General features: G+C 42.9%; 1 protein-coding gene across 2 annotated transcripts in view; it reads right to left on the bottom strand.

The window, feature by feature from the left end:
- Positions 1–14,125, bottom strand: part of PLCB1 (phospholipase C beta 1) — a 398,333-nt gene that overhangs the window by 143,025 nt on the left and 241,183 nt on the right. For both annotated transcript variants that reach the window (XM_063331245.1, XM_063331246.1), the window contains exons 5-8: positions 10,239–10,318; positions 6,601–6,654; positions 6,249–6,324; positions 499–599 (exon numbers count right to left, since the gene is read on the bottom strand). In XM_063331245.1, the coding sequence (XP_063187315.1) occupies positions 499–599; positions 6,249–6,324; positions 6,601–6,654; positions 10,239–10,318 (311 nt within the window). The remainder of the gene's footprint in view (positions 1–498; positions 600–6,248; positions 6,325–6,600; positions 6,655–10,238; positions 10,319–14,125) is intronic.

Below are 14,125 nucleotides of genomic sequence, written 5' to 3'. Positions count from 1 at the left end.
GCAACATGAGTTATATAGCTTGTAACTGAATGTATGAAATCAGTTGTAGCTGGCTGCTAATTTAATTTCACGGTGTGAATTCACGATGCACAAATCCTAAAAGTTACTGCATTTTTTGCAACTCCTAATTAAGCTTTTGGGGGTGATTATACATATTCTCACGCTTGTTGCACGCTGCTATTGCTTATTACTCTTTTCCGTTTACTTTCATGGAAGCCTAAACTATCCTAATCCATACAGAAAAACAAAACCCAGCAGTTCTGCTCCTCTAGGAATAAATTCCTTTAAAACTCCAGCCATCAGAAACAGAGGCAAAAGCTTGGGAGAGAAGAAACCCTTGATCCAAGGTTAAGTAACAGCCCTGCTTGACACTGAAATCTGTTCACGGCAATCGCTGCATGGTGCTGTAGTCTAAATAACCTACTTTGCCATCCCCAGCCCAGAAAATCATTGAAGGGGGATAAATAAATAAATAAATGACCGAGCGTCTTTTCTTACAACTCAGAAAAGATGTGGTCGATCTCAGGCCGAGGGCAGAGGTTGTTTAAGAACACCCTGTACACGTCTGGCGTGAAGTCGTCTTGAGGGATTGAATCATTCTGCAAAATGGGGAAAAAAAAGAGCAAAAGAACAATACGGCACTTTTATAGGCTCTTTGTAAACAGATCACTCACTACCGCACTCCTTTTGATTTGCTTCCTGCAACATAGAGGAGCCCGGATTTTGCAGAATACAAATTCCATTGAATAACAGAGCAGCTTAACGACTACATCTTTAAAAAAATATATAAATACATCCATCATTTTAGCTTCCATAAGGCTCTTTCTGTTTAACACCTGTGAAGAAAGAAAAAAAAAAAAAGGACAGACATGTCTCCATCTAACCATGTTATCTATAGCATCAATAGGTACAGCCATCCCAGCGCAGGCTCTGAGCTCAGTCCCAGCAGGGCGGCTGCCCAGTGGTGCTGAGCCCGCCTGCTCCAGCGAGCAGAACGGCAGCGTTACAGAGGACGAGCACGTCACTCATCTTTCCAAAGCTTTCAAAGAACCAGGGGATGAACTGGGTCACTGAGTCAGTATTAATACTCTTCTCTGACAGCAGCAGCAATGTTTCCTTTTCCTTCCTGAAGATACACGTTCAAGATACCGTGATTCCGGGCAAGACTCACGCAGCGTAGCTTTTCCATCCACCTTTGTCCTAAACACTCAATGTAACGCATTTGGCAATCAGATTTCTTTTACAGAAATTCATGAAAATGCTCTCCAGCATTTTTTTTTCTTACGTTTTCTAAAATTCAGAACATTTTACGTTTAATCCTGCTTCCAGATGATATTGTCATCATCCACATTATACCTGCTGTCTTTTCTCTGAAAAAACAGAATTACTGTTTTAAACTGGAGGGAATTACTGGACTGGATAAGGAAAACAGTCCTTTGCATGAAGCTCAAGAGCCCTCCTCCCACTTGCACGTGCTGCCTTCAAGCTCCAGAGGTTTGCAGAAGACAGCAAGGGCTGCTTCTTTAGTGCAGCTGGGAAGAAATGAGGACCCTGAAGAAGGTTCAGAGCTTTTTTCAGCACAGAACAGCAGTGGTGTGCTCGCTGGCTTCTGCCTTTGCATTAGTGCACTGAGAAAGGAAAATGGGCCAGAAGCTTGTATTTTGTGCAGGGGAAACCTTATAAAGGATCCAAAAAAAGGAAAACACAAAACTCATGAAATGCAAATACTACCAAATCTAATTTTTGAGTTTCCTCCATGCAAACTACCTTTATGAAAAGCTATGACAGGTAGTCACCGGGAGCACCATGGGCTGATGTGACACATCTCCATGTCTCCAAAATAATGCCCAAATCCGATGAACTGGAGGAGGAAAATTGTAACATGGTGCTGTGGTTTTGGCACAAAGCCATTTGCTTTTAAACACCGTTGAACCTGGTCGCCTCAGACGGAAACTGCTGACAGAGGAAATCGTTGCTTTTATTTATTCTGCCTGTTTAACGCCGTTGCCAAGGGAACCGGAAGTGTCGATTCAAGCCTTTGTTAGATGGAAGGAAACTTTTCCGTATTTTTCCTGCTTTAGGTTAAAATAAATAAATAAATCCTGCAGGCGACGCTTTATCTCTTCTTTCATCTATGACACCTACAGAGGCCTGAGAGGTTTTTGTACCATGACCATCGTTCAGCGTTTCTGTCCACAAGCGCAGACTGAACCGGACCCAGCTCACGCTCCACCTGGGCATCCATCTCCAGGCTTCGATGGTCTAAGTTCCAGCCATTCGTGACCCTCGTGCCATTCTTTTTTTGGCAAGTGGCTGCAGGGTGAACTGGTTCAAAGCTTTCCCGGCCAAAACAACCCCATGTGCTTTACCGTGGGATCAGCTCCCCGAGCCAGGTAACCCGCCAACAGCACAACTGCTAAACCCAGGGCAAGGGTGGATGGAGAAGTTTGTAACCTGAAGTTGGAGGACAGAAATAGCTCCTTTCAGCGACAGCCGTCGGCAACATACAACTACGTGTGAAACCGCACCTTTGCTAAATTTGAGCCGCTGATGCTCCTGTTTTCCTAAGGGCCAGGATCCATAAAGCTTGTGAATCTTCTTGTTAAAGCTGGCACCCCGCTCTCCTCTGTTGCCTCTACCTATAATCCCTGATCAGCAGGCTCCTGCTCCTCAGCCAGCACTTCTCCTAAGGGCATTTTAGATGTTGATTCTGTAATTACCACAAAATTACAGTCTCCCATTGACCTACTATATTTGTTCCCTTACAGGGGAGTTGAAGGAACTTAACACTGAACAAAACGCGAGATCCAGGCTTGTATTTGCCACTTGGTTCCATCAAGAAAATATACCTTAGTTTCCCCTCACATATCTACACAAAGGCCTGCTACAAGGAGAATAACCAACACAAGTCTTCGGGCATAAATACAGAATTTTTTAATAACTAATTATTTCCTACCAGTAATGTAATCGGTGGGCTACGAAACACAGAGATCTAGGTGGGATGTGAAAGCCTTGCTGCAAGCATTTGCCACCCCAGGCACAACCTCAGACAGCTATATTTGGATTCCAAAACCCTGCCTGCCGAAAAGGATTAAAATACACTGCCCCTTTCCTCATCCTGGCCTGAGCCATGCACATTGCAGTGGAACCACCCACACACCTTATGCGCTCATCTCTCTTTTTGAGACCAATGAACAAATCACAAACTTTCTGTACCACACGAGAGCATCCCTCATTTCTGGCTTGGCTGAATATTGCCATTCAATTTTATACTGTGATGAAGACTCTCTACTAATCTCAAACACTGTTGATTTATTATTTCTCTGGTAATCTGCCTGTTTTTACGACATCTGTATCCATCCTGTTACACATTTGGCAGCACAACAGCTAATTCAGATTTTTGCAGACAGGACTCAATAGCTGGTCGTTTTGAGTTAACAGTCAAGCTCACTGGTGCTTCGTTGTGAACCTCTACATTAACTGGAAGGCAGAAACCAGTCTTCACAGCCAAACAGGCAACTGATACAAAGTTCTTCAAATTCTATTTAAGGCACTTTTGACTAAAAACAAAACAAACAAACTAAAATACCCAACAACAAACTCCACACCACCACCATCCAAAAGTAGCCAAGGTTTTAAAAAAGTCATAGGACAATCAGATGCCAAACTCAAAAACTCATCAGCATTTTTTAAAACTGCATTTAAGCATCCGGCTGGTATGAGATTTGCTGGACAATGAATGCTGCCGAAAATCAGGTCACACAGGGCTGGGTTCTGCAAGACTTTACACATGCCAGGTCCGATCCAGAAATACATAAATAAATAAATCCACACTTTGGAAATGTGCTTGTCTTGAATCCATGGTCATCCCATTGCAGTCATGCTCAACCGTGAGACCAGATCAGGGCTGGAGCGCCCAGCGCTCTAGGGAATCCATCCCTTATTAAGGTCCCTAAACAGGAAATAAAGAGTTTGTTTTTGGCACTCCTGGGGAGCCTCTCGGGTGCTATTCTTCTAGCAGGATGAAGACAACGTTCCAGGCAACGAGAACTCTTCCTTCTCTCTGTCTTAATACAGTGCCTACGACACATTGACCCATGAGGTTTCCTGGCAAGCACATGGACAGGGAATTTCCTAAGAGCAGGGTTGGCGGACGCTGAAGTTTGTACTGTCACAGACAAGCCCACGCAGTGATACTCTACCCCAGCAGCGCAGCTCAGGCTGCCCTATGCTCACGTCACTCTGTACGATTGGTAAGGGACTGTCCCAACCCTGAAGCTATGAATCGGGGAGAGACTGATAAATGCTGACTTGGCATCCTCTTACACATGACTCTGAATTTCATTTTGCGTTTTAGGGTCATCCACAGGTTCCAAGAGGTGCAGGAAAACACGCAAAACTCACGGCCAACGAGCCACATATATTCCTAAGAAATTAGGGTTATGGTTTTTTACATGAAACCTGGAGAGAAAAATCTTTAGAGGGATCTTCATGAGGCACAAATATAAAAAACCAAAAAGTCTAAGCTGTTAATGTCCACGAGAGACTTCCATGAATTCTCTGAATAATCTGGTGTGATTTTGCTGAGGAAGATTCCCTGATATTTATGAAGACATAAATACCTTGCTGGAGTCCAGTACTCTTCCAAGGCTCTACAGGCACACCATTTGTCCTGTAGTACAATGGGACAAAAAAGCTGGAAGTTGAAGCTAAGAATTTTACTTGTTCAGATAAACAAGAACACAAAGGAAAAGAGCTGTACTTGAAGAACTGTTTTTCTTCTACTCGATTACCTCTATGAGATTCAGAGTTTCATGCTTCTTAAGCACTCAGCTTCTAAAATATTTTTTTCCAAGACGATCAACACAGTTCTCTTTGTTGCATGAAGCATATTTCTCTTTTATCCCAACCAAAGAAAGGATCTACTTTATACTATGAATAATTTTCAAGATGGTATCCCAGCAACAAATATCCAGCAGTGTGTACGTAGAATTGTCTCTACTTAAATAAATAGCAGAAAAAGGTTGCAGTTTCTTTCAAGGACTCCACTGATGTTTAGGTTTTTTTTTTTTTTTTCAAAGATATGTAGTAAACAGAAGTAACGAAGCAACTGATTTAAAAAGCAAAGCTTCCGAGACTTTTTGCACGTCTTATCTTGTTTGCTAACAATTAACGGAAAACCCATCTTTAAAATTTTTCTTTCCGTGTTTCTAACCTCCCAACCTTACTTCAGCTAAGGTTGTTATAATCCTTTATACCTACTTCACAGTAGGTATATATATCTTTGGAATTCCATGGAGCTAAGCTCCCAGACCTAGGAAGGAAGGTCTCATTGGTAAGGTGTATCTGAGGTTTGGCTGGTGAAAGTTTTGCTCCATTGCTCTTCTGGAACTGTAGGAATTGGCTGTATGAAGAAATCATTAGGGAAGCAAAGGTTGAGCAAACATCACAGCAGAGTTTTCTACAAGAGCGAGGGATTAGGAGATGCAGGCACTCCTCTGTTGCAGACTAGTTCTGCCCACCTCTTAGACCTCCAAACATAGGAATTATCCTGTGAGAAGCTTCTCGGAGGAGAATCTCCACCTGGGAGGAAAGACTAAGGATATCTTCAGTCCAGCATTAACTAGAATTCCCTGCTTGAGCTCATTCCTCTTGAAAAAGCCTTCCTCAGAGGGAGGTACCATCCTGCAAATGCTCCAGGTTGAGGAGATGTCCTGCTTTAGCAGCATACAATGGCTGCATCCCTGCAGCATTGACAGCTTTGACACTATAGCATTTCAAACACTTACCCCATACACCTTTCAGAGAAGTTTCAGTAAGTTTAAATTGTCACTTAACTCAAGCTACAGATTATTTAATTTTTTTGTGAGAAAGAAACAGATTACACCATTAGCTACACCTTAAGCTAACACTGCTCTGAAATCATGCCTTCAGTACTGGGCAACAGTCACCGACGCTTCAGATTTCTCCAGGACATGTCACACAACCCCCTGCCCTTTCCTTTCAGCCATTCGCACTTCTTCCAGGCACTGCTGGTCCCTACACAATTTCGAATCAAAGGTAGAGCTGCAGATGGGTATCAGGAACTTCTGTGTGGGAAAGAAAGACCTGCTGCTGAGGACGTATCCAGCAGCAAAGCCCGCACAGCATGATCAGCCTTGAACAAATTGTCCTCAACTCAGAGAGTAAACACTGCTGAATACACGCAACGTTTTTTAAAGGCCAGGAAAAAAATTTCAGATGCTTACCCTGGAAGATGGAAGGTTACAAGCTTCTAACGCGGTCTCTACCCGTTTTCTGTCAGCGGAAAACAAGCGGTATATGCTACAGAACAAAGACAAACCAGAGGAAATTGGCTTAAAGACGTGCCTGGATGGCCCATGTGGTTTGAAGAGTGAATATCACTTCCCAGTCTATCGCATCTTTTGCTATTTATTTCCATTTGGCTGGAAAAAGCCATCACTGCTCTCTTCGTATTACCCCAGTGATATGCAATTTGAATGTATTTAACCTCACAATGTGTCTCTGACATCTCAAACGTATGTTTCACACTAAAAAGTCAGAGGAGACTACAAGGTAAGGAAGGGGAACAGAACTTACTTCTTCAGAGGAATGCGCCCTTCTGGAGTCACCTGCAGCTTAAGTTTTGTGTAACTGTGGAGAGAAAAGCATCCTGTTTTATTTTTACAGCATTTTCAAGTACTTCTCCACCAACTTTATAGCTCAGTGCCATCGTTCTGATCATGTGGCAAGTTCCACTCATCTCTTTTGCCCAATATGAAAACCTGTTGGGATATCACAAACAGTAAATACCTTTTCCATCAACAATAATGCACCTGTAGTGTCAAATACCGCCTGCCATGCAACAGGACATTGCAAACACCATTAATGTACAAATTTATCACCCCCGCAAGCTCCTCCTCACCCTGGCTGCCTGCCAGTCTCTCAGCAGACTGAATTGTGGCACACAAGCTACACAATTTGCCTGGAAAGGTGGCTGTACTCCTCCTCCTCTTCAGGAGGTTGAAAAATTCCCTGGATGTCGCACGCCAACACTGCTGCCTCCCTAAGCCCTCCCCATCACAGATTTCTCCATTTGACCCCAAACATTGTCACTCCTCAGCTGGCAGGAAGTCAAATGGCTGGCAACTGAAATGTCTCTGCACCAGCAGGAGTGTCAGTATATTTAGCAGCCCTCGGCAAGCCCAAGACATTTCCCGGGTGAAGCGATATAAAAATTACACGCTGAAACCATCTTACAAGGCAGGCAATTATCCAGCGTTTGAACTGAGTATTCAGAGCATCTCAATATCTCAGGACCTGTGACTCCTCTCACATGCTCGTTAAGGCAGCAGGGTGAGGATGTCTCTTTCTTTGTCCAAATCTTTCAACACACTGATTCAAAGCCTACTGAACCAGGAGACATCCAGTAGCGTTAATGAGAAGCAGTTGGGCCTGCAGCTGCTATCTGATGATCCTCCCGGTATGCGAAGACTACTGGTTACCAGCACGATGTCAACCAGCAGCAGCCTGTGAAGAGCACAACTTTTTGGGTGCTTCATCTATTCCACTTGCATTTCATTAAAACTATAAGTTTTGCAGTAATATGATCTGGTGAAAAATGTGGCAACGCTTAAGTATTTCAGAGGATTTTTTGTTGTTAAATTTTTATTTATTTTTTTCACTTTACCCACTGGCCTACCAAAAGAAAAAGAAACTGCATGGTTCTAATAAACTTTCCTTTTCTTCCCAACCCAAAATGCCATTAGCAACCGTTTCAAAAGCAAAGTGCGTGCTAATATCCTGAACTAGCATAGGAACATTTTCACGAATCCTGATGTCCTCGTAGGCATCTTCTGGAAACCGAAATCTCTTGTGCTACCGTGTCACCAAACAAAAACATTATCCCCTCTGCCCCATCTCCCAGCACAGAGCTAGATTAAACAGTCGCAGCAGTTAGTAAAAAAGGTTTTTTTTATTTTGCCTTCTATTTTTTGAAACTTTTGAGTGCATTCTAGTCACACTTAATGTTTTCCTGTACAGCCAAGCCAGCGAGAAATAAAAGAAAATGGGGGAAGAAAAAAAAAAAAGCATTCTGAACTTCAGTTAAAGCAAACTAAAAATGCGTGTCTGAAGAACAGTCAACCCCCACCAGTACTCGCCACCTTTTTTTCCCTCTCTAATTCTTTGTTACGTGTGGGACACTATTTTTTGCCCTGCAGCCATTATCCATCCACCTAAGAAAATGAAGCATGTTATTCCTGTTAAAAAGCCTGTTAGGAGATACTCCCCTGGGTAGCAGCCGAACGGACTCGTTTCAGTAGTGCCGTGCTGGCTCCAAGAACCACAAACGCCGGACGTAGCGCCGACCCAAGGTTTCCGTAGTGCACTCACCCTTTGCTCATTACTGCACCCGTCGGGATTTCAGTATTAATATACTCCAGCGTCCATTTTGGCACCCCGACACAAAAATACACTGCATTATTACAACAGAGGAATGAGCAGTTTAGAGCCAAAAGGGCAGTTTTTATTAACCTTCCCTCCTCAGAAATTAACCCCATTCTCCTCATCTGACCGAACCACAGGAGAGCTGCTCAAGCTGTTTATTAGTGCACTTCCAACACTGCAAGGGATTGAACGCCACACAGAAAAAAACCTTTCTAATTCTGCTCTAATGCAATTTGTTTTTCTATTTCAACAAAAGCATTCCGATAGGACTGCACGCAACCCTTTGCCTGGTACAGTAATTATAATGGGGAAATATTTTTAATCTTCAGAGTCAAAGATTTCTTTAGTGACTCTGACTTGGCATTTGTGCAGAGGACCCTGGAAACCCTACAGTTCCCTAGTGATTTATTAATTAGTGGAAAAAGATAAAGACACAGAAATGCCATGCTTGTCTGCTACTGAATCTATGCAATGGGTCCAGTGACTTCACCTTTAATTAATATTACTTGAACAACCACCAAAAAACCGGCTCTGAATTAGACCGGCTCTACTATACTGTGTGATAAGATGTTCCTCCTGTGAACCTGACATGAAAACGCCCATTAGGTACAGCCACAACGCTCCCCACTGCAGACCTGTCAGCAAAGTCTGCTGCCACCTGAGGATCTGAGGGGTAAGAGCCTGGAAATAGTAACATCAAACCACTCCTGTAACTCATCTGCAGCCCAGGGAGCTGAAGGAAGACTTCAGCTGCAGCACAGCCAGTGCTATGAGAAGGAAACACACACACCCCCCTTCCCAGAACAGGCACCTATGAGTATGTACATGGGATTAAAGTTAAGCAGTTGGGAACTTTCTGACTAACTATGAGTGCATCGAATGAAATTAGGCATGCGCAGCCTTAGGAAGGTGAAAAAAGGTTAACTCGCTTCTTGGGTGGAAGCAAGTTTTGGAAACCTGAGCCCCGGCTTGGTATTTAGCTGGACTGAGGAGAAATTAAAAGGTGTTTGGGAGGGACACAAAGCTGAATTTAACCAGTCAACTCGTAGGCTGGGGAGGGTACGTCTTCCCTTTTAGGCCCCCAAAAGGCCAGCAAATACCCCGGTTCATTACCATGCCTCTCTCTGCTAGGCTTTGCCGTGCTAGCCCCAATGCTGTTCACTTGGGCGAACTCCCTCAGCACGTGCAGTCATCATCCCCTTGAGAATCGCTAAGCTCACGTTCACTTCTCTTCCCTTTTGGAGGTGTATTTTTACACCCTAAACGTTCCCATAAACAGCTTTCCTACTTTGCTGAAAGCAACTCGGAATCAACGCGCTGTGCAAAGCGATCCAGATGAATGGATTCACAGCTTCCTTCTGAATCGTGTGATAACCAGAGAGATTAGACTGAGAAAAATGGACTTCTTGCATTTCTAACGTTTTGATCAACAACAGAAAAAAGGGAAAATAAACCAAAAGCAAGTCAGTCCAGAATATTCTTTCATTTTAAATGGAGAGCTTCAGACTACAGCTGAAGCTCCTACTTTGGCATACAAGGGGAGGATGGCATTTAATTCTGGATTTTTGCTACGACTTAGTAGTTTGCATGAAGAACCCTAACAAGATTTTTCTTTAAATGACGTTTGGATAACGGCTTTTTTAAAACCATGAGAAAAGACAGCCTGTGTTTACAAAAGTGACAACTCATCAAAGCAGAAACAATAGATGACAATGTGACTAACAAAGAAAGAGGAAAATGACGCAGAGAAAAGAGCAACACCCACAGCATTAAACACAACGGCCACTTACGCTTTTTCCAGAAAGGCGTCCCTTGACATGTTCTGTGCCAACAAATTTGTTGCCAAACTGAACACTTCATCTGACCATTCCTATAGAGAGAAGACGTGATTAAATGAGGCCTCGTTTAGATGTTTACTTACACAATGCAAAATATTTTTGAAAATTGTATCGTTAGTAAAAAGGGCCTAATTAAAGCCTGAACTTGATTTTTCCAATTACAGTTTCCTTCCTTGTCTGTGAGACCTGATTTTCTCATGCTACAAAAAAGGAAGTGTTACAAATACTTTTTTAAATGATACTTTATTCCACTGAATTGAAAAAAACCCAACCACGTGGATAAACGTCTGATGCAAAACATATTCAAGTTCCTGGAAGATGTGCAAAAAATGGTCCAGAAAAATACATTTTCTTGTGTGTTGGACACTGTTCTGGTTGACACACTAAGGATTACAAAAGGAGCCTTTTTATCACCATTCTCGTAAATGAAGCTGAAGGGGGCTTCGAGTCCTGTGCAGACAGACAGACTGGACATGGTGGAAGACAGAGCACACCATAGTACGGCTCGCGCTACAATGGCTCCTCTTGTAAGAGTTCGTTACGCGAGGCTCTGCATCCCTCTCTCCTCAGATCATGAAGTAATTCAGATAACAAATATGGCACCTTATCTTTTACAGCGTATACCGAATTATGAACAATATCTAAGATCTTACCAGCTGACGTAAGAAACATACTTAACAAACCAGGAGAAATATAAAAGAATAAATTTAAATTATTCTGATACACTGGGAAGAAGATGCAACTCCAAACAGAGAAGCTCCTCTTCCCCCTACCGTACATCCTTACGCTGTGGTCCTATCCCTTGCTAAATTATTTTTCCCTCTTGCCACCCTGACCTAGGGAAGAAATGTCCTCCAGCTGCTCACAGAACACCTCCCCTCTCCACCTGCTGGCACCGCTCCTCCCATGGCTCTCCCTCAATTTTCCTCTCTTTATTTTCCTGACCAATTTTTTTCTCATTTCGATGCATGTTGCTGAAGTCCTTCCCTTTGGCCTCTGCCCTTTCCCAGGTTCCCAGCAAGGCTGGTCCATGATTATAATCTGGGGTTTAGACTCTCACTGCTCTTCCCATCGCTCTCCTCCCCGGCAGGTGTCTCCTGCAGCTTTACATTGACACCTTCAGCATGTTTTTCCTTGCTAACTTGGTGCTTATTTACAGTCTTTAATTGCAATGCTTTTTAAGCACAAGTATGGTTTTGGGTTGGCTTGGTTTCACCCCTGTAAGAGAAAGGAACAAAAATAAACAATGCCTCTGCAAACAATGTGATTTTTATTTTTTTTTTTTTTTCACTTGAGGAAGTTTTCTGGGTTTTCTTTGAAACTAAAATTGAGTTTCCTTTCATATCAGTCCAGATCCAAAATTCCCATCACCACACACCCTCCCAGATGCATACTCTTTGGGAGGTATTCCCTCTCCTTGGTTCTTCTTTTTCTTGAGGAAAAATATCAAAAAAAAGGTGATTTCATTCTGACAAAAATTGATAATGATGAAAAGTCTCATTGACTTCCAATGAAAGAAATGTCGCTATGTCACTTTGGAGCTTATGAGCTTGTTTTACCTAAAAGCCTCAAGTTTCTGCGTGACTAGGTGATGGATTTGTGAGGTTCAGAAATTACCATATTTTTCTATTTTTTTAACATGCTAAAATTTGTTCCCCGAAGTTATCAGATCTTGTTCCTGAAACCAGTCTCACACCGCTACCCCCTACAAGGAAGGGCCAAGGCTACCTGCAACGCCTACTGTCAGAAGGGCCTTTGATATCCTTCAGCTACCGGGTGCTCCAGTCCACCCCATTTACAAGCTCACCCCTGAGCAGCCGAGACAACACAGCTCCCTGGGACCGCTATTTCTGGCAGAGAAACCTCCCTCCCTCAGACACAGACTTCTTGTTCTGGAGGTAAACCGCTGTTGCTGAGATTGTCCTCTCCCCTCCACCTCTTGTGACCACTTCCCTTTTTATTTTTTTCCTTTACTTGTTTTTCTTAGGTTCAATTTGAAAAAAAAAACAAAAAACACAGGGGTGTGAGAAAGAACAAGAGAAGGAATTGGGTTTGTTAGCAACACCATTGCTGTGCTGTGACTCTTGGAACAGAAAGCATATTAAGTGCAGCATCTTTTTTCTTTTTTTTTTTTCCTTCTTGGCAACTCATTTTTCCAGGCTCAAAATAGGCTCATCTTGTAAACACTGCTTTGTTTAGGCACTAATAATAGCCGTTAAAACTTCTGTCTGTGACACTAATGGCTGCAAAGATTAATGGCAACATAAAATATTATTTAGAAATTGAAAATACGTTGGCTTTGAACACATCTTAATAGACTTTGTTTTGATGTCACTGATTCTGCTGGGCTTGAAACTGAATTATTTTGTAGAAAACAGAAGCAGGGCACTTCAGGACTATCCCACACCCCAGCTCTTCCTTCTCTTTGTCCGAGCACTTTGTTGACCGGAATGTAAGGGGAACTCAGTTATTATGTGCCTGTCACAAGCATTATTTATATAAACAGTCTCGCCATGTTCCTTTGCTAGTTTTTCCTGGCTCTTCAAGTGATCACATCGCTCTTGCCAAATATCCTAAGGGCTACCTGCATGCTGAGCCCCTTCTAACTAAGCAGGTGCCAAGTCAATAAGTCACAAGCAATCGACACAGGCTCATCGCCTCTCCCATTTTAGGGTCTTCATTCCAGCCACCACAGAGCCACAGCCAAAAAAACGAGATCAGAAAACACGCCAAGGATCACATCATCTTTCCAGTCACTGGTCTGAACCCTCAGCAGGAGGGGAAACAGCAGCCCTTGAGCACAGACCCAAAGAAATAAAGGAGATGCTTCGGACTGACTTTGATGGGCTTGCGTCAAGCTGTGAGCCAAGCTGCGTCTCGTCACTTTAGCTACCAAATGGCTCCCTTTCCTTGGTTTTGCTGCATGGTACAGAGTAAAGGCCATGCTCTAACTCCGTGCGTGAGGCACTCCGCAGCCGTCTGTACCAGCAGCAGTGATTCCAGAAGGCAGCGCTCGGTGAGAGCGCTCCGCAGGGTAGAAAGCTGTTATGTGTAGAAAGAAAACAGCCTACTGCGGGAAGGTTATAACAGCCTCCGAATCACCGCGGTAGCTGGAGACTCCTGTACAGATGCAATACAAAAAGAAAATATAAATCTGGGCATTTTGAAGTAGGAGTGAACTAGTGCCAACAAACTGTTTGCAGACTGGAAGCCTCTGATCCTGTTTGGTAGCGGAAGGACCCAGCCTTCCGATAGTTAACTCCAAGCAAGTTGTATCCAGCATGATAAGAGCTCCCTGCACTCAATCTCCTCTTGGCTTCGTCCTGTTACACTCATTCATATTTATATCATTCCTGTGAACTTTACTAACAAATTATTTAGCTGTTCTGTGCTTTGGCAGGTAGCATATAAGCAGCAGTTCATTTGGAAATCTGTTGCTCAGTGAAGTGATTTCTCTCCTCTATTACATGCATCAGGATACATACCGTAAGACATTCATCTCAACAGAAGAGATGAGACTTTTTTCATAAGAAAAGACAGCACACATTCTTGAAAACACTTCCTTCAAATCAGAATTGACCACATGTGAATGCGACGTTTCTTGCACGTTTGTTTTTGATGGGAGGTTAACAAAGCAAGCTGCTGAAATTCTACACTGTCAGCATCCTTATGAATTTTATTTTAAAAAATATATCAAATTGACATGAATTTATATGGTTTTACCATTTTATTATGCTGATCAGCCTCTTAAATATGCTTAAGAGACTGGAAAAATAAAGACGTATGCTGAAAAGGATAGTATAGCACAACTTGTGAATCATCTTTGATTACATCATTTT

Source organism: Chroicocephalus ridibundus, chromosome 3 (assembly GCF_963924245.1).
Source record: "Chroicocephalus ridibundus chromosome 3, bChrRid1.1, whole genome shotgun sequence".
Taxonomy (NCBI): Eukaryota; Metazoa; Chordata; class Aves; order Charadriiformes; family Laridae; genus Chroicocephalus; species Chroicocephalus ridibundus.
The sequence above is the reverse complement of the archived record's forward strand: the minus strand, read 5'-3'. Positions and strand labels throughout refer to the sequence as shown.